Source organism: Protomyctophum bolini (assembly GCF_963924005.1).
Source record: "Protomyctophum bolini genome assembly, chromosome: 9".
In the NCBI taxonomy this organism is placed as follows: domain Eukaryota; kingdom Metazoa; phylum Chordata; class Actinopteri; order Myctophiformes; family Myctophidae; genus Protomyctophum; species Protomyctophum bolini.
This window is the reverse complement of record NC_137870.1, coordinates 28,171,349-28,192,406: the sequence shown is the minus strand read 5'-3', so window position 1 is coordinate 28,192,406 and position 21,058 is coordinate 28,171,349. Positions and strand designations below refer to the sequence as shown.

At 40.9% G+C, this 21,058-nt stretch overlaps 1 protein-coding gene across 2 annotated transcripts; it reads left to right on the top strand.

Annotated features, from left to right (window-relative positions):
* Positions 1 to 323: 323 nt before the first annotated feature.
* Positions 324 to 20,790, top strand: vmp1 (vacuole membrane protein 1). Of its 2 annotated transcripts, none has more exons than XM_080771661.1 (12): positions 324 to 346; positions 1,240 to 1,335; positions 2,206 to 2,338; positions 2,811 to 2,901; positions 3,493 to 3,603; positions 6,979 to 7,143; positions 7,914 to 8,045; positions 13,500 to 13,580; positions 14,069 to 14,185; positions 15,921 to 15,982; positions 19,317 to 19,416; positions 19,766 to 20,790. In XM_080771661.1, the coding sequence occupies exons 2-12, from the start codon at positions 1,266 to 1,268 to the stop codon at positions 19,913 to 19,915; spliced, it is 1,212 nt and encodes a 403-aa protein (XP_080627787.1). In that variant the 5' UTR covers positions 324 to 346; positions 1,240 to 1,265; the 3' UTR covers positions 19,916 to 20,790. The 2 variants fall into 2 exon arrangements, with proteins under 2 accessions (XP_080627787.1, XP_080627786.1); XM_080771660.1 differs by having other exon boundaries at positions 339 to 479.
* The last annotated feature ends 268 nt before the right edge of the window (positions 20,791 to 21,058 follow it).

Below are 21,058 nucleotides of genomic sequence, written 5' to 3'. Positions count from 1 at the left end.
AATAAAGGTATCATTTCATTTGTGCCCATTTGAACACTGATGAAAACTAAACAATGTACGTAGTTATTGATTTATATTATGTACACAGTGATGCTTAAGCTAGCTGGAAAATTCAGACATCGTGTTAAAATGTACAATATTGTGAAACCATAAAAATAAAATGGTTAATTAAAATAAATAACTGGGAAAAGTTAAGTTTCACCTGTATACTTGGCCGTATAAGGTTATATAATAAAGGACTAAAGTCATTAATTATACGTAACATGGCTGAAGAATAATCAATTTTATTTTGTTAAGAGACTGTTGGTGGTGACAGTTCGTTTCCGGGTGAGGAGTACAGGATAAGGTATGACTGTCCATTTAATTTGGACAAGCATTGGAATATAGCCTGTTTATAGTGGCTTGTCTTATTTTTTGTATGACAACGGTGAAAGAGGAGGATTTTCTACGTCTTTAAACTATTTTAAGCCTTCTAAATTGTAAGACATTTTTTGTTGTTGCCCACTGTCAACCGTCCTACTTGACTTTTCATTTAGCACCGTGGCTAAGCTAACCCCGGTGGTTCTCATGATGAGGAAGATGATTATACTGTACTGTATTTTATTTGTCATCTCATAAACCACACATGAATTGCCTTTAAAACACCCCGTTAAGCTGTCTATGCTTCATCTATAATGTAATGTAATCATTTTGCCCATGATGAGATGATTCATGTGTTTTTTGTAATGATTAATTCTTGTCACTGCGCGCTCCTGAACTGCTGCCATGGTTGGAATGGGAACGCGCTGGCGTTTTAAATTTGACACAGGGCAGGCTGTCAGAAAAATAAAACGAAAAAATAAACAGATATTTAAACAGGCGTTTCACAGTAGAGTACAAGTTTAACGTCCCGTCTTTACTACAGACATCAGAATTTGAGACTTCCTGTTTTTGTTGCGACGCGGCTGCCGAACACTGGGGCAGGCACGCCAGGCAGTATACTAGCCTGGCTAATAATCCAGACTAATATCACACAACACCGGCAGGCAATTACATTTTTGCCAACGGCTGATTCGGTCTGGTTTATAAGCCAGGCTAAGGCAGTACGGCATCGTCAATTCTGGATAACAATGCTGAATGCTATAATGTATGTGTGTACAGTACAGTACAGTCAACAGTGGGGGGAGTGTAGTGACTAGTCAGTGGAAACATCGTTTGGACTTGAACCCCACATAACTAATGATCTCATCCTGTCCTTAGATTACCTGACCCAAAAGCTGGTTGACATGGCAGCAAATGGAGCAAGTTGTGAACAACGGGCGGGAGCCAAAGACAGACAGAATGGCAATGCTGCAGGTTTGTTTTTACAAACTAAAGCTAGACATATATAGTTTTTAAATAACACAATGCAGTGAGGAACACTACACTACACCCAATTTTAGCCCAATCTGCGTATAATTGGTCCTCCTCAATAATGCTTATTAATGGTTTAATAAGCATTAGTGATTATAATAAGATTATACGATGCTGGCGACACAATTTCCATCTACTCACTCTGTCCCATTGGTGGGCTATGGAAAGTTCAGAAGCCTGCCTACTAATGAGATGACGTCATCGACGGGGATTCCAAGCTTATGGAAACTACAGCCTTTCTCTTCCTGGGAAGTTAGCATATTGACATAGAATGAATATTTCTTGCATTACTAAAAGGAAAAAATACGTTTGAAATCTTGTTTGAAATGACCTAACCTGCCTACCAATGCAAGCAAGTACGTTTCTGAACTGTACACACTCCACAGCCCTCTTCTGAGACATAATGAATAGACAGAAATGGTATCATTTTACAATGAGCATTGGAACAATTATAAGAAGATGGGTTTGAACCTGAGTGTGAGTGAAGTGTTCTTTTAAGAAAACACTATGGTTGTTGTTATCAGTGAAGGCAAGTATCACTGATAACAACTTGCCTATCATTAGATTACAGAGGAGGCCATTAAAGTAAAGGAAAAACATATGGTTTACTTTCTGTTTTACCTTGAATTGACTTGCCATAAGGGTATGGGATTGACTTGTCTTGGACGGAAACATACCTGGTGCTGTTATGTGTCATGGATTTAACATTCTCAACTGAACAATCTGTTGAAGATATGATGTCCAGCAACAATGAAGAAGTAAGTATTACACTAAATCAGGGTGACGACAATTCTGAATGTGTGTGTACTCCAGATGCCGCAGCCAGAGAGAGGAGACAGAAGGATAAGGAGGGGCGCTTGTCTCTTGTTTTGTGGAAGAGGCCTGTCACCACACTACACTATTTCCTCCTAGAAACCCTCGTCAAGTTAAAGGAGTTGACTTTAAAGTAAGATCTTGAACCGTTGGAGAGGTGGTTATGCCTCTAGTGGGTTTAGTAATAATGTCATTTGACCTCAAACAAATTGCAAAAAAAACAAACTCAGCTGATTTTGTATCTTCAATATATCCTGAATAACAAAAGTTGCCTGGAATTGTCTGAGGGGAAAGTTTAGAAATGGCCTGTAAAGTATGGCCACCATTAACAAACTATTATAAGGCAACATTTTCTAAATGTCATTGTGCTTTAAGTAGCATGTGACGTGTCAAACTAGGGGTTTTCATGATTCTGAATCTATTCCAAGCATTAGTTTTGCATGAAAAACACTCCTTGGGCTATTTTTTGCAATTTGTTTGAGGATGACTCTTTTTTTCCATATATTGCCTCTTTTCCACAGTCTTTTCTGACATTGTTTTTCTGTGATGGCCACCTACTTTACAGACACATAATTAATAAGGTCTTCCATGTATTTCCTTTCTAGATTGTGGCGAACCCGAGGCACAGTGTTGTTTTTCTTGTTGGTGTGTTCTGTCTTCTCCGTCACCTATAACACTGAAGGAGCTCACCAAGACGTATGTCTTCTTCCCATTTGTTTTTCTTAGCCTTGTTAATATTTAACAACACATCTCTGTTTGTCTTAAGGTTTAAAGGTGAAAGATAAGTCATTGTTTGCTCAGATAAACAACATTCCCTGAAGAAAGGCCAGGTCATAATATTAGCCCTTGATTAAGGATTATTCATATTAAAATATTGACTCATTCTTTCTTAGGTTTTTAACCACTATTAAATTAGATATTGTTCTTTGTCATAGGACAAAGCAACGTGTTGTGAGCTTATACCGGTAGATGCTATTTTCTTTATGTTTGAAACATTAGGCATGCTAGGTTGAAAGCAAGCGGTCATGTGCCCGACCGTTATATATATATATATATATATATATATATATATATATATATATATATATATATATAACCATAAAACAACAAAAACGTATGAATTATTATCAATGGAATTTTTTTAAATTCCAAACAGCAAACGGCAACGACTGAAAAGTCAAATGTGAACATATGTACGGTAAATTAAATATCAAACTAACTCGTGAAATTGAAATAACCCTATCCATTGTCCTCCCTCCATGCATGATGTGATCCTCTTCACTGCAGTATGTCAGCTACCTGGAGAAGAGGTTTCTATGGTGTGCCTACTGGGTAGGCCTTGGCATCCTGTCATCAGTTGGCCTTGGCACTGGCCTGCACACATTCCTGCTCTATCTGGTAAGAGGACATGGCATAGGCCAGGGTAAAGATGTTTTTAAAAAAAACACTTTAGGCCATTGTTTTCTATTATATTGGCCATTGTGTGCTGCTACATCAAAATGAGTGAGTGGTCCATTTATTTATACAGATGATACAAATGTGCAGCACTGAAATGAAATCTGAAGCCTGAGTTATACTTAGCTGTGTGTGTGTGTGTGTGTGTGTGTGTGTGTGTGTGTGTGTGTGTGTGTGTGTGTGTGTGTGTGTGTGTGTGTGTGTGTGTGTCTCACATCACGTCACATACGGGTAAAAATAGCTGATCTACATGCTCATAACGCATCACAGTGTAACATGTTATTATGAGCTTTAGATCAGTTATTTTGGTGCACGACACCAGAGCGTAACCAAGTATAAATAAGGCTTGAATGTATTCCATGTCTGTGTGAGCTGGCTCTATAAGGTACCTATTCTAAAAGCCACCACATGGTGGCCCCTTGCTCTGTGTCTGTTGCCATGAACAGTGGGCCCTGCTAGCTTAAAGCCCTTCCATCTGTGTCTGCCACATCTCTATGGATGTGGCCCACAAATGTCAGAGTTCAGTGACATGTATTCCCTGGTGAACGATCTGAGAATGACTTTGTGGTTGAGTCACAGTGCGATGTGACACTCGTCTTGGTTGTGGTGAACCTGAGCAATTGAGGAAAGGGAAAGATAGGGAACTAAGGGAAGTGATTCTGTACACATGCCCACATTTAGGGAGGAGATGTGGCCTTTTTTTCGTAGAACATACGCAGATGTTAAATTCTCCACTGACTCAGCTATTTCCATTTTGAAATTGGTGGTGGTGATGGATGGAGGAGCAGGGGGGGCACCATGAAGTTTTGTCTCAGAAGCGTGCGTGCTCGCTCGTGTGTGTGTGTGCGCGCATGTGTGTGTGTGCGCGTGTGTGTCATGCCTCTTCAGTAGTTGTGACTTGTGACCTCACCCAGGAGGTTTCTGCCGACCCCTTCTGGTGATGACCCATTCATTGTCTTGTCTAGTTTCTGGGTCCAGCCTAATGTCTGCAGCCAAACCTGTGTGTGTGTGTGTGTGTGTGTGTGTGTGTGTGTGTGTGTGTGTGTGTGTGTGTGTGTGTGTGTGTGTGTGTGTGTGTGTGTGTGTGTGTGTGTGTGTGTGTGTGTGTGTGTGTGTGTGTGTGTGTGTGTGTGTGTGTGTGTGTGTGTGTGTGTGTGTGTGTGTGTGTGTGTGTGTGTGTGTGTGTGTGTGTGTGTGTGTGTGTGTGTGTGTGTGTGTGTGTGTGTGTGTGTGTGTGTGTGTGTGTGTGTGTGTGTCATAGTGTGTGTCATCATCATCCATCTTCAGTAGGTGTGACCTCACACGGGAGGTTTCTTTCCAATAACATGGCGCCATCATCTCCCCATATGGAACAACCTCACCTCCCGTAAAGCTACATTCTTTTCAGAAATCCCTCAAGCTAGTTTTATGTCTGAGGCTGGGTTTCAATAAATTTGTCTGTGGAACCACATCCCCAAAAGGCTTTTATCCCACCCCCTTGCAAATGCAACATGTTAGCGCTTTTGAAAGGTTATCAACCAATTTATTTATTAGAATTTTGTGTACTTTTAAAGTGGCTATGTAACATAACTTGTCAAGTTGTGGCTTCACATAGATTTCAGCTGCTGCTGACCTATTGCAGTTTTCTCACAACCATAATGATGTGTTCCAGACTGTCAGTAAAATGCCATTTGGGAATAACTTGAAAGTGAGACTTGAAGCTGAGAGGCCTTAAAACTTGTGAGGATTGGAATGAGTGTAATCCCCCCCAATATTTTAAGAATGTATGAGGTATGTTAACGTTTATAGAACATGGTGGTACCCACCGGCTCGGGGATGAGATCAACAATGGTCAGGAAACTCCCCTAATTGATACCAAAGGGCCACAAACCACAAATGTCCCCCTGGAAGAGTTATTCTCTGGCTTAAGATCAGGGTTCAAGAATGAATAGATAACCCCATATAAAGTAGATGAGATCATTCTGCTCTTGGCGGGGAGTGTACACACACACACACACACACACACACACACGCACAATCGTATGATTTATCATCATTTTATACAGGTCATTCTTATATACAATGTAGATTAAAATGCATGTAGTATGGGGGGGAAAAAATGGGATTCGGGAATATTTCCATTAGCAAACACTGATAGATGTTTACTGTGGGGGTTTTATCCACTTCAGTCAGTCTCTTTGGCTAGTAAGAAGAGTGAATTTGTTTAACATTGAATTCTTCCAGGCAGTGAGCAATAAAGTGTAAAGTATCCCGGACAATTTGAAGTACTAAGAAGCAACTCTCTTGGCTTCATCAAACAAAGTCCCCGTACACCCTCTATCTGATGAGTGGATCAGAATATGGTTTCAAGTAACGAAACAAGGGTTTAGTCTAGTCTTGTTACAGCTGACTCACGACAGTATGGTGAAATGTGTGTGAATCTTTAATGGAAGGCCCGTCTGTGGTGAAAGAGGCCTGCATTGTGTAAACAGGCTTCCCTGTGTCTTTTTATTCAAACCCCAGTGGAGAATGACTCTGGCAGGGTAGCGGTAATCAACACTGACTAATTGTGAGTTGTCTGTCTACAGTGTCTCAGTGTTGCCTAGCCTATCACTGTAAGGAGGCATAATAGAGTTGCTGTGCTATGGTTTCAGGTGAGCCTACTGTTACCTAGGCCAGGTGGCTGAGCCTAACCAGCCTGATGAATGGTATTGCATACCGACCTGTCAAAGGGGGCTAGGTGATTCAACTAGGTGTGTGTGTGTGTGTGTGTGTGTGTGTGTGTGTGTGTGTGTGTGTGTGTGTGTGTGTGTGTGTGTGTGTGTGTGTGTGTGTGTGTGTGTGTGTGTGTGTGTGTGTGTGTGTGTGTGTGTGTGTGTGTGTGTGTGTGTGTGTGTGTGTGTGTGTGTGTGTGTGTGTGTGTGTGTGTGTGTGTGTGTGTGTGTGTGTGTGCTCATGGATCAGTGGAGAAGATGTGAAAGGGGGGGTCCTCTGAACATTTAGTGACCTTTACATTAACCAGAATGGTGTAGAAATGTGTCTATACATGCAGCAGTGACACATAAAACATGACTATGTCTATATACACATTATACACATTTTGTACGTTTAGCTGACACTCCCGTCTTGGGGCCACCAGAAAAAGTTTTGTATTTCGTAAATGTCTGCTCCCAGTCAGCCAAACAACATATCCAGTATGAAGCACTGTCTGTTTGCACGTACAGTATGAGTGTTTGTCTCTGTGTTTAGTTACGAAAAGATAGAGTAAATAACAGAATAAAAAAGATGTATAATAAAAGATATAATTATAGGTGGTCTTCCTGTCCTTCCTTCGTACAGGGTCCTCATATAGCATCAGTGACCCTGGCAGCTTATGAATGTGGCTCCACAGACTTCCCTGAGCCACCATACCCAGACCAGATCACCTGTCCCCAGATTGCAGGGTCAGAGAGCATCACGCTCTGGTCCATCATGTCTAAGGTCCGCCTGGAAGCCTGTATGTGGGTAAGTAGAACTAAAAAAGAGAAAGGGCTAACGGCTTGGCTTCTGTCCAGTCTTTAGTTAATATTACTAGCAAAACGTGCGGTTTATGAACAAAATGTTATCTTCTGTGCAGTTTCTGGTGAGTCTCTTCTCTCCTGCTAGTTAAGCGGCATTCATATTATAAGCCTAGGTTCATTTAGCAAATTTTGTTAAGTAAGTATAGAAAACAGTAATCACCCACAAACAGATCACACAGGTGCCACGTTTTTGAGCTCAGCCCTTCAATTTGCAGACAGATTTTTTAATTAAATTCTACTTTATTTGGGTTACCTGCATGTGTTGAATGAAAACATTAAATGTTTTTATATAAATGGATAATTTCCTGTATGCACCTATGCGGGTGAACGCAAGCAGATTTTATTTTTTCTTTCTTTTTTTCCCTTTTCTTTGAAGAGAATGACTGTGTGATTACAATATAACTTTGGATTCATACATGCACCATGAACTGTGCATGTGCAACCTGAACAATACTGATCCACATTGGTTAGAAGTTAGAACCCCTGTGTCAATATTCTGACCATTTTATAATGGGTAAACATTTGGTGAAACATTTCTGAAAATGGCCGATAGACAAGCTCACAAAGCATCACGTTGTGTTGTGAGGTTGTAGGTTGCCCATTTTCAGTGAAAAGAGGGAGCCGAATACTTATATTGTGTGTGTGTGTGTGTGTGTGTGTGTGTGTGTGTGTGTGTGTGTGTGTGTGTGTGTGTGTGTGCGTGTGCGTGTGTAGGGTGCTGGCACAGCCATCGGGGAGCTGCCTCCATACTTCATGGCTAGGGCTGCTCGCCAGTCAGGTACTGATCCGGAGGATGAGGACTATGAGGAGTTTGAGGAGATGCTGGAACAGACTGAGGGTGCACAGGTCAGAGTCACCAACATATTCTTTCATTCATTCATACATACATACATACTGTATATGAGCTTCTATGGCAATCCTGGCAACTTTGAGATTATGAGGGAATGCTTAGGTATATTTAGATATTCCGGTCAATCAGAAAACGTGGGGAAGTTGTACAGTCAATGCTATATTCTAATTAAATATTGACACTTTAAGAACAAATAGCCACTAACATGAATTGAAGGATATTTTCTCAGATGAAGGTCCCTTCCCTCAGCCATTACACTATAATACAAAGTAGACTAGTTGTCAATATTGTTTTGAGGAAACACCCTGATGGGGTAGCTACATGTTCTGAAACATGTATTTCCTCTGGTTCAGACGGTTTAATATTTGAGTTGTCTCGCGTAGCCAGACAACTATTCCACCAGACAACTACACCTCTTGAAATCCGAGTGAGGAAGTTGGCATTTCTGTTGAAGAAAATGTTTTTTTATATTTTATTGTTTTATTTCCAAGCAAACTACATATGCTTAGATGTTTTTTATTGGGATACATTTTTGTGACCGTAAAGACGAAACGGATGTTCGGAGGAGGCTTCACATCCGATTTATCGCTTGATCATGATAAGAGCTTCCGTGCTTCAGACTGTATGACCGGAAGCATTTGATAATTGTCGTAGGCAAGTGGTTAGAGTGGATTACCACTCTCGTGTTTGGATCTGTGGTGTAACTTGGTGTGAGTGTTACAAAAGAGAAGCTAGTTGCAAACTGAGGTGCTGTCTAGATGAGGACGTATTCTGCATTACTCGTACTTAGCCGATCTGCCCTTTCTGCCACGCGGAGACAGCGTTTTAGAGGACCAGTTCATTTTGAAACCAGCTCCTAGAGTGGCCAAACTTCGGAGACGCTACTTTGTCGTCTCCATGTGTACAGCAAATGTCGCCTATTTGCTGAAACGGTGACACCAAAGTCCCCTCGCCCCCTCCAAACTAACCTCACGTCACCAGGCTTTCCACCTCCAAAACTGGTATTACCGGTAATTGCTTATGTGTATATTGTATGTGAATGAATGGTGTTGTTTGACCTGTAAAGGAAAGCCTTTAATATTGTTTGTGCATTTGTTCATGGAGTGCTAATGGTTATATTATATTTGCACATGATATCTATAAATCTCTTCTCCGAAAATAGCTGATCTGCAGCCTGCGAGCTTGTAGATGAGACAGATATAAATCATCGTCGGTTTAATAATAGTCTGTTTGCACCCACACAGATGTATAATAAACGTAATAATGATAAACGTGGCCATGAGATATGTCTGCAGATGTTCACTATAGAAGAATTACATACTGTACATGTAGAATATATTCTCTGACTCAGCAAAGCCATTGATTCACCTTCAACTATAAAGTTGATCTCTGCTGCATGACAAGACGCCATCTCCACTGTCACGTCATCTCCATTGTCTTTCATGTCATGTGCGAAATGCATATTTTACAATATAGGCTACATAAGGGTCTTCGTCACTGCCCAGCAAGCCAAATGACGTCATGATGATGTTATGATGACGTCATCCGATGACTCCAGTGACATTCAGGACTAGGCCAGATCACAGCCCATATGGGGATGATCTTTACGTCATTTCCAGGACGTCTTCACCAGTTGAAATAATATAGCTTATTCTGGGCCAGATCTGACTAGTTATGATATGACTTAAGTTGATCTGGCCACGATCTGACTCTTTCTGATTCATCCAGGGACATTCGTCTTAGTGAGCAGAATTGATGTTGGTTGAAATCAGGTGATATTCTGGGCCAGATCTGACTAGTCTTGGTTTGACTTGATTTGGCCCCAATCAAGACGTCACTAATTCGTCCAGTTCCTGACCGTGCTTGCTGGGTGGTGCGCAGGGTGGTATCTAAAGTAGGTAGCAGCATAGCTCTGGTCCAGGGCTAGGTGTCCATGGGGACAAATCTAGTTTTGAGCATCTCTACCACTAGCCGTGTCACAGGCACCTAAGATAATGTTTTGACCTTAACTTTGTGTTAGCATAGTTGTTTATACTGTCAATGCCACCCCATACTATATTCTGTTGTTTGGTTTTGTCAAACTCCAAACAAAGCACCGATGCCCATGTCCATAGACCCATTGTCAACATTGTCCACAGCTTGAGTCTGTCGATTGGCCCCAATAGCTCACGTGAGTTCAGTGAAAGCCCCTCCTTCCTTACAGTTCCAGTAAATGTGTGTATTGAGGGGGTGAGTCACCCTCAGCACAACTCCCCCTTTAATCATCCCTCAGTCCTTGTTATCCCTCCTTCCCTCCCTCTGTCTTACTTTTCACCGGTCTCTAATTTGAAGGACAGACGGTGTAGTTGTCAGGGACTGTGCTCACATGACTGGCAACTGCTGAGATCAGATGCTGAGTCAGCACGATGGAAATCTGAGATACTCTTCTTAAGTTGTCTTGATCACCTACTACAGACCCCAGGAAGACAAGTCATGACAAGTCATGTGTCTCTAATGGGGATCCTTCAATAAACATAAACTGTCACCTCACCGGTTCTCATCTGAAGAACCCCGGGAGGTCACATGACTTTGATCATGAGGATGTCTTCAAGATGCATAATGTATAATTGTTTTCCTTCAGGGTTATCTTGGAACTTGTGTCAGATATGCATAAGCCAACAAAGTATGCATAAGCTAACAAAGCTCATGGAACATACTGTAACATGTCACAAGACCATTACATTGATGTCAACAGTTATAGAACTGTTTTCTTCAATGTACTTGGTGCATTTCTTGGCAAAAACGGCAAAAGTAAATTGATGCAAGAAAAACGGTGTTGGGGTTATGACCTGCAGACATACACAGTTAAAGAGAAATCTATAAATCAATAGGAGTTTTACCTTGATTATGTTTGTGTAGGCTAACCCACAAGTTACATACACCATGGGTTTCCATATTTACAGTGGCATTTCTGCATTTGATTTGGGCTACATAATGTAAGAAGATAAACTAATGATATTCAAACATTTTGTTTATCAAAATTATCTCAACCTTTTTTCCTATGCATTTTCCCCTTTTTGAACCACGCCAAAAACAACACGAACCCTAGCGTTCCTTTTCATTCATTTCATTCGTTCTCCTTTTTCATTTGGTGAAAATAGATCTTCATGCTAGATGTGCTATTTTTGGCAAAGAGATTTGGTGTAGAGGGAAAAAAGGAAGGGACCAAGTAGTATAGACCCCTTGGAGAGTATATAGGGTTTAAGACAAGTGGTTAATATAAAAAACACATAAGAACTTCAGAAGTCAACAGTTGAGAGATTAATGCATATAATCTATGTCAACATGAGAGCCTTTTCGACTTAGCATAAATAGGAATTCCTATGGGTTTTAAGACTACAAACTGTTAACACTATAAATATAAAACTATCTCTGGATATTATTATTTTAATAATGTTTTTTTTTCCCCCTTTTTTACACAAAAAAAAATCTTATATCATGAGATTCAAACAAATGCCTAGACTAAAAAGATTTGCCATGACCACAACGTGAAGAATTCTTGTCTGACATGTCACCAGACACTCACGCTGTGATGTTTATTCAGACAATCAGCAGACGTGTTTAATAGGGGATGCTTGACCCTCAAACTGCATCCTTTTTACGTTGATCAAAAACATTCTCCAGGTTATTGAATTTGGGAATGACAAAAAGGACATTATCTAGAAGAGGATATCTTGGCTGAAATGGATGTCTCATAAAGTAGGCATTTGGACTAGAAAAAGGTTAAACTTAAGTGAATAGATTATGTACAAACAGTGAGCATTTGTGTCGTCACCAGTGGTGCAGGAAGTACTCTTTTTAAGAAGTAATCTTTGACTTCAGTAAAAGTAGGAATAGTCATTATTCAGAATGCCATTCAGAATTGTGTATTTCATCAATGTATGTATTGATCATTATTGTGTCCATCACTTCAATATTACAGCTGGTTAAATGTGAGGCCCAATTTTATGTTATTTGTATTCATCTGAATCTCTTCCTCTAAATTGTAGTTCAATGCAAGAGTACAGTTCGTCACAAGACTGAAATGATTAAAATTAACTCTAAAATGGTTGCCAAAGTGAAGACTGGAGAGATGATGGGTTTGGGGCTTTGCCTATTGCCTGACCTCCTGCATGGTCTGTGATCTTCACCATGAAAACCACAGACATTCCACCACCCCACGGGTGTGGAGATGAGATCAAAAGATCTCAACACTCCAGTGCCAAAGAGTTTTCACTTGTAATGCAGCCAAAATAATAAGGAACTGAAATTACAATTAGATGTTAGACAGTTATTGAACCACAAAGCTCTTTATAACTCTCGCTATCACCCAACGTCTGCCCCAAAACCGCAGATGGACGATATATTCGTGCTATAAAACCAAAGTGAGAACAGCTCACAGCGTCTCACGGGACTCAAAAAAGGCAGATCTACAAGCTCCGGAGTGACAGACGGAAACAGCATGTACAGTAACTTCCCCAATGCTGCTGGGGCGATGGGGCATAACATTACAAGGGGACGAGGGGGTTTCCACCGGCGGCTGTTACGAGTTTGCTGGCGCAAATTGTTTTGCACTTTGCTCACACTTTTCTTCGCTGTACATGTACAGGTTAATTGGGCTACATTCGAAGGTTGTATTATTTAGCTTTTTTTTAAGCGCTGAGAAAACTGCCTAATAAAAACAAAACAAAATGGCGATGGACTCATCCAATCCACGATTGCCAATATATTCGTCCCATTCCTCAACCTTACTATCGGTAAAAATCAATATAGATGTTTTCATTTAAATTTTTACATTGCACATACACATTAAGGGTTTAATGGTTTTTAAAGAGCATACAGGCTTTAGGACCATTTCATTTTCAATTCAAGTACAAATGACTAGTACTTTTGCTAGCCAATTACAATGTCACGTCACCCCTGTGATCATGTGTAAGTAACCCTAACCCCAAAAAACATTTTTCTGCAACAAACGGTTACACTTTCAGAGATGTAAATAGGTTTTCAATGTAATGAGTCCCGGGAGGCAGGGATGGTCTTTTAGATGAGTCCCAGGGACATTTTATGAGTCCCACTTCAACGACGCGAAGAGTCATATTTTGTCATTTTTACAAATTGCAGCATTTAACTCCAATTTCATTTGATATGGTTATGTGGTTATATTCATGTAGAAAACAGAAGAAGATATATAAAAAAACAGTACAGTAGTGCATCCCATGGATGCAGAGGTCGTTGTTTTATTGCGTCCCTGAACTATAAACTGCGTTTTGGGATGCAAAATGCACCCTATTTTAATCTCTGCACTTTTTTCATTTGCGGCACCTCCTATGAATGAAAATTGAATTGCAAATTGAATTGCATCTGATTCAAATTTGGGGTGCATTGGACTTTGGGTTCATGATTGTAAAATATGAAATGAATTCCCTTTGTAGGACTTTGTCTCTAGAGCGAAGATGGGGGTCCAAAATATGGTACAGAAAGTCGGATTCTTTGGGATCCTGGCTTGTGCTTCAGTAAGTCTTCTTTTATTTTTTGACCGCGAGTAAAATATTCATGTTTTATTCTATTATCATCTATTCATAACAAATATGTAGAATGTATCTAATATATCTATAATAAATATATCATCTAAATACGGTAATTTAATTCATTACAAAATCACTGCCTTTTGTTCTATATCTTATTTCTCGTATGCAATAATTCAGTGGTTGCATATCGTAATTGTCGGGCAATGTCCATGTATGTCCATGTACTTTCAGTAAATGGGGAAAAAAGTGTGTTCCAATTAATCCAATGTAGCTACCATAGTGACACTACCATACGACAAATTATAAATAGTCAATCAATTTATGCGGTAAAAACAAAAAACAAAAAAAAAGAAAATATACAGAAGGTTTCTGCCCGACAGTTATGGACATTTTAATTTGTTTACCAATAGGCTGGGTTTAGGCTGGTTATTATTTGGTTACATTGTCTGTTTTTATTTTTTCCTTTTTTCTAGATCCCCAACCCTTTGTTTGACCTGGCTGGGATCACCTGTGGTCATTTCATGGTCCCCTTCTGGACCTTCTTTGGAGCTACACTGATTGGCAAAGCCATCATTAAGATGCACATACAGGTACATAGATCCTTCTACTAGTACACCTTCTGTCTTTTTAGACGTGTACATGTTTTTGGTAATGGTATAAATGTTACATTTTTAAAGCATGAGAGTTGACATGAGAGTGTTTTTCTAATTATTGGGAACGTTTTTATTGTGCAATAACAGTATGGTTAGGTTAACTTCTCGCCTATTGTCAGGGCGCCCTGGTAGAGCCTGTCCCCCGTGAAGGATACATCCTAACCGCAGCTGGCCCATGTTTGAATCATAACCGGCGGTGCATGTCATTCTCTCCTTCTGGCCTGTAAAAAAAATACAAGTTCATAAAGCAGAAAATGCTGGAACCAGTATTGAAATTAATTGAAAAGAAAATGTGTTTAACAATTCCCCATACCTAGTTGTATCACTAGCAAAGTTGCTTAAGTGTAGGGAAAAAAATTACATGTACATACTGTACCGATAGCGGTATATACCTATTGACCAGTGTTTCTCAACCTATTTTGAGGGTGGGTGCCATGGACCACCCGTATACTGTATATGCCCTGAACCAAGCACCACTGGTTGAGAAACATCCATGCACTAGACTACTATGCGTGGGATGTCTTAAAATCAACCATAAATACTTGGTCTCATGGGTGCCTCTCAGAAACTCCTAAATGCACACTTTTGGTAAACTATTTCTGGTAGCGCACTGTTCCAGTTGAGTTTTGGGATGCATCCAGACCATATGAAGGCACACCAGATGAAAGGAGAGGAGACTCTTTAAGAAGTCTTTTAACGAGAACCATGACATTTCTTCTTCCCCTCTCAAATCTACAAGATCAGAAAAACTCTTTAATTACCAAGTGTATTGTTGAGTCTGCCACACAGTGACTAATATGAGTCAAGACGGCGAGAGGCTGTCTGGGAGTCTAACAGTGACTCGGCCAGCCTCGAACCCACCAGACCTATCCATCCCCTCAATGGTACCAGCTAGTGACCTCACCAAGTAGCCTTTCTGACAAACAAAGCCTGCAGGGCTGCCTGTTCAGGAGGATGCAGAGTGGACTTGAAAGGAGGAAATGGAACAGACTATAGTCTGATGAGAGTCCACAGCAGTGTGAGAAAGGCGGTATTTGTTGTACCCTAACCCCTCTCGGACAATCACGTATCATATCCTGTCTGACGGTGTCCGGTCCTTGGGGGGTGGGGGGTTGGTCATGCCATTTAAAACTGATCAGTTTCAGGACAGGAGTTTAGTGTTGTGGTTTGTGACCCCCCCCGCCTCGGTGCCCTGTGAACCATGTAAAGCTCCCTGCAGGTCTCAACCCCCTGCCAAGGCTGCCATAGAGTTATGTCTGAGCCTTCCCTGTTCTTCAGTCTATCTTTATGATTCATCAGCCAAAGAGATGTGGGGTGGGAGGTCAGTGGTTCACAAACCGTGAGACAAGTTCCAGGTGTGCCTTGAGACACCTATATGACAGCTGCACATGATTAGTAATTACTGGTATATATACATCTATACAAAAATGATGAATTATTATTATTTTTAATATATTAACTGCACATACAATATATACAATTATTATATACTATAAAGTGATATTTTGTATCACTTTCAACCTGGCATCCCTGTGTGTGTGTGTGTGTGTGTGTGTGTGTGTGTGTGTGTGTGTGTGTGTGTGTGTGTGTGCGTGTGCGTGTGCGCGCGCATGAAAGTTATGATAACTTCAAAGCTGATTAATCACCCTGGTCTCTCATTGACTTCCCACAGAAACTTTTTGTTATCATTACCTTCAGCAAGCACATAGTGGAGCAGATGGTGTCACTTATGGGGTAAGTACTGTATGTTTGTATGCAGCAGAGAATGGGTGAAGGTGATTTGTTAGTTTTTCCTTTCTTTTCATGAGGAGGGGGAGGGGGGGGGGGGGTTGGGGGAGTTTACATTTGAAAACAATTTAGTGATGGTTTTTTGACCACTGATTGTTGATCATTTCCTTGTGATGTGAATGCTCTTATAGTATGCGTGTCCGTGTTTTGCATTTCCCACAAAGGGTATTTCCTTTCCTCACACGCAAACCCATCTCCGCAGTATTGGTGGTCAAGTGTGTGGGGTCCTATCAGAACAGGCTGTGTTGTGATCCGACTCACCCAATTCAGCTTAGACTGAGACAGAATCTACCAAAGGCAGCAGGAAATACAATTATAGCAGGATGATACTTAAGCAAAATAAACTGTCACGCAATGCACTCCAGGCTCTATGATCACGCAAAGCGTGAGGAAAAATCCATGGCCAGGAAAATGTGGAAATCTAACTGTTCTTTAAGTAACAATGTCCAACATAATTTTTCACAAGTAGCGAGAGTCGATTGTTACTAGATAAACAAGAATTGTATGCATGTTAAGAAACTAATATTTTATCAATTATATTATTTGGTAAAATAATATTAGTTATTCTGGATTAGGATTTCTAAATCTGAGGCCATGGTTCTCAGCAGGAAACTGGTGGATTTCCCACTCCAGGTAGGGAAAGAGTCCTTTACCCCAAAGTGAGTATAGCTACCACTCCTTTGCATAGTAAGGAGCCAGTTGAGGTAGTTGGGGCATCTAGGAATGTTTTCCATACACGCCCAGCTGCGAGAGGCCACGTGGGCAGAACAAGAATCAGGTGGAGGGATTAGATATTCACGCTGGCCAATACCTCTGGATTGCCCAGTCAGAGCTGGCTGATGTGACTGGGGAAAGGGAAGTCTGGTGTCCCCTGCTGGAACTGCTACCTCCACGACCTGACTTTAAATAAGCATTTTGAAAATGAATGGTTGGTTAATTATTGACTTATCTATTTATTTGAATAGTAATGATCAGTAAAAACAAATCAGGAGAAAGAACACAAAGATCATGTATCGGCTCCTGTCCAGTTCAAATGATGTCTGCTCATTTATTTGTTTAATCAATTCCAATTTCACTTGTTACTTGCGCAGCAGAGCGTGCAAGTACGTATGTCAGTGGCGTCGCTTGGCCAATCAGGGACCAAGTATGTATGTATATATGTCGGTGGCTTCGCTCGACCAATCGGGGACCAAGTATGTATGTATGTCGGTGGCATCGCTCGGCCAATCAGGGACCAATTATGTATGTATGTCGGATTCTCGGTACATTCCACCAGCCAATGAGAAACCGCTGTTATTGATGACGTAACTAAAGTACGTTTCAAAATTGGTTAGGTCAATAGGGGTATGTATCGGCTGGGTATGTGTGTATGTCGATGTACTCCACCGGGCAATGAGGGACCACTGTCCACTGCTTTTTTCAAACCTAGACAGCAGCAGAGAGCTTTAGGACTCAGAGCAGCAGTCGTACCAGCAGTGGTGAGCGCACCTCATGGCGCGCTCTGCTTGCGCAAGTTGGCACCTCGACAGAGTTCATTTCTAGTTTATCCTGTATCCTCTGAGTTCTTTCCTGATTTTCCTGATTGCATTTTGGATTTTATTTGTACGTCTCTAAATGTTCTGATGAATTGAAAATGGTGGACCCTGTTGTAAGCACATGTAATGCTTAATCATGGTATCGTCCACAGTAACAGTTTTTGTATTGAGATGTGCTTTCATTTGAAATGTACCAAATGTAATGTTAAGTTTGCCTAGGCAATTTCACTACTATTGGTACAAATTCGGAGGAATTAGTGCAAATACAAAGAGACTGAGAGACCTGGCACTTGGAGTTAGTCTTGCACCAACATGGAAATCTGACTCATTTCAAGATGGTTCTCAGAAATTAATGTGTATTACTCTTGAGAATATTACTTATCTTCTGAGAAATGGGCATGACAACCTTTTTGAGGTTTTGGCAACTGTATTTGGATTATATGGAAACGTTCCTACCGTCAGAGATATTATAGGTTGACTGTAGTTATTTCAGTCTGGCTCTAGACTCAAGTTAGGGGGGGGGTCCCAGACCCAGCCTGTGAATTGAACTGGGGACTCGCCTCCAGGCATCAGTCATTGGAAGTCATGGAACAGAACATGAGTATTTCATGGAAACGAGCAGTTTTGAACGGTGTATGACTTATCCTGGATGACTCATTATGTGATGATGCACAAATGCTGAGTTGGGTTTTGTTTGTGTGTGTATAATTGTCAATTGTGTACCGTATGCGTGAAAGATAGTTATGGTGAGTCAGTCAACTAGCTTGGTACCCTGGTCTATGAGATAAGCAATTATCCAATTTACCGGTACTGTAGCTTTAAGTGTGTTAACAAATTGACTCATTTTCTTCTCCGTCTAGTCATGTTTAAAATAATTGTTTATATCCTGAGCTGGGAATTTTACTTAGAAGATGGCTGTGTCTGAGACATGTAGTAGCTTTGTATAGCCTCCATGATATAGCATTATGGCAAATGAAGAAAAAGTACATTATACCTGTATTTTAAAGATGTATTCATGTTTTTGTTGTCAATTATCTCAAACTGTACCGATGTTAAATCTAAATGTAAATGGCAGACCTGTATTATCATCCCCTATCCATGACATGGGTAAAACAGTGAATAACTCCATTGCCGACATTGTATGCATTATGATTGGCCCCCTAGTGAGTTAATCCTCCTTGCCTTATAGGGGCATGGGCCCGCCCTCATTGGATGGCTTTCCACTCATATGGTAGCAATGGTGGTAAAGGCAATGACATCATGTCGACTCACTTCCTCGTTGAAGAGGCTGACACAAGCTCCTATAGAGACCTGAGGGGTATAAAGGCAAAGCTGTGGAGGTTCTGCTTCAGTCCACTCTTCTGCCTTGCTTCTGACAAGGCAGAGAGGGAGAGATGGAGGCCTGCTGTAACAGGGAGCCTAGCTGATGTTACTGTGTGCCCAGAGGACTTTGAAGGAGCACTAGCAGTGGTCTTTGAGTTTTCCCTCACAGGAACTAAGGAGAAGGAAGGGTCTAAGACTTCTCTTTCTGCCCTTTATCACAGGAAGACTTGAGAACATTTAAAAGTAAGTGAACTAACATTCCCTTTCTGTGTGTGTGTGTGTGTGTGTGTGTGTGTGTGTGTGTGTGTGTGTGTGTGTGTGTGTGTGTGTGTGTGTGTCTCTGTCTCTCTGTGTGTGTGTGTGTGTGTGTGTGTGTGTGTGTCTCTCTCTCTCTGCGTATGTCCCTGGGGATGTGGCATCAGGTCTGTCCCCAGGATAGGACCATCCCTCCAGAAGCCCTTCAGCCAGTACCTGGAGGCACAAAGGAACAAGCTGCATCATGCCGGTGAAGGCACACCAGCGGTAAGAAAAATACATACTCAACAAAACTCCTCTTCTGGAATTAAGAAAAATGGCCTTCTATATGCATTGTGAAAGTGTTTCATAGCTGGGTGTTGATACTTGACTGATAAGAGTACATACATTAGTTAACACCATATGCCATAGGGATAAAATTCATCCATTGATGCAGCGGTCAGCAATTTAAATGGATAAAATAAAGTTTCACAGCCTCAAGAAACTTTATTGCTATATAAGATTTGTATTGTCACATGCACGTACAATACAGCTGTGGCTCTATGTGTGTATGTACATTTGTCAAAGCCGTTAGTAGCATACACCATCAAACCATGTTTCCTTTTGTGTTTTCTAGAGTGAGAACTGGCTCTCATGGGTGTTTGAGAAGGTGGTGCTGGTTATGGTCTGCTACTTTGTCTGCTCCATTGTTAACTCCATGGCCCAGAGCTACGCCAAGCGGCTTCAGCAGCAGATTCACTCGGAGGAGAAAACCAAAACCAAGTGATGGTGGTAAGACCCCAAGCGGTCTAACCAACCAACTTGACTGTGTTCTTGTCGCTGCTGAGATGGGCCTGTCACTCAGCCACAGCCACTGACTTACAATCTTAACAACAAACCTCACCCCTCATCCATTCTTAAAAAGAGCCCGCAACACTGAAAACCATACGCTATTGTTTTGCGTGTGTGCTTTTTGAGGATGTATGTACGTTTCTTTAATTTCTTTTGCTCGATTTGCCCTACTTCAGGCTAGTTTGTAGTTCTTCCCTCCTTCGTCATCTTTCTCTGTATAGCGTGAGCTTTTCCTGCTGATCTAAAAATGTTACTATGATGAAGGCTTAACCCTTTCATAGACCTCAGAAGTTGAAGCAGCAGCTGGTTGGTTACTGCTGCAGGCCGTGCCCATGAGCTGCTATGCCTTATGCAAGATGGAGGACTTCCAATGAACACAGTTCTTAATTGTTAGACTTGATTTGTATTTAATTTTTCTAATGGTATGCGTGTTTGGATGGAACATGGAGCCTGACTTGTTTGTGTAACAGTGTTTTTGAATAATATTTCTCGTTTGTTCGGGGGTTTAATTTCCGTCATGCCTTTGTCCTTTTGTTTGTGGGATTTACCATGCATTTTTGAAAAGGCAAAAGCAATATCAAGTTGGATCAAGGTATTGATGGTTTGCACATCCTGTAAATATCTTGATTTTTTTTGGACAGTATGCGCACATCTATTTCTATTCAAATGCCTGGGTAGAACTGAACTTGAACCAAAAGAAAGACAGTGATATAATTTCTAGTGTAACATTATACACTAAGTCCCATTTCTATTCTGTAGATTTAGTTTAAGTCTTGATGAGATCGTATATAAAATACCTAAATCATTGCACTCCTGAGTTTGTCATCTTTTCGCTTTGGTTTTCCATTGTAGAAGATTGTAGAGACTTGACCCGAAGTGTTCGTCACGGACAGCTTTATTGCAGCTCTTACAGAAACGTTTTAGTTTTTCAATTCTGTAAACATCCAAGAGTTGAGAGAATGCATGATATTCTTAGATGACCATATCATCTGTGAGGTAAGTTAAGAGTTGTATAACTACCATGTTGTGGATGGATTGTCATTACTATTATAGTATTTTTTCTCAAACAAACTCGCCA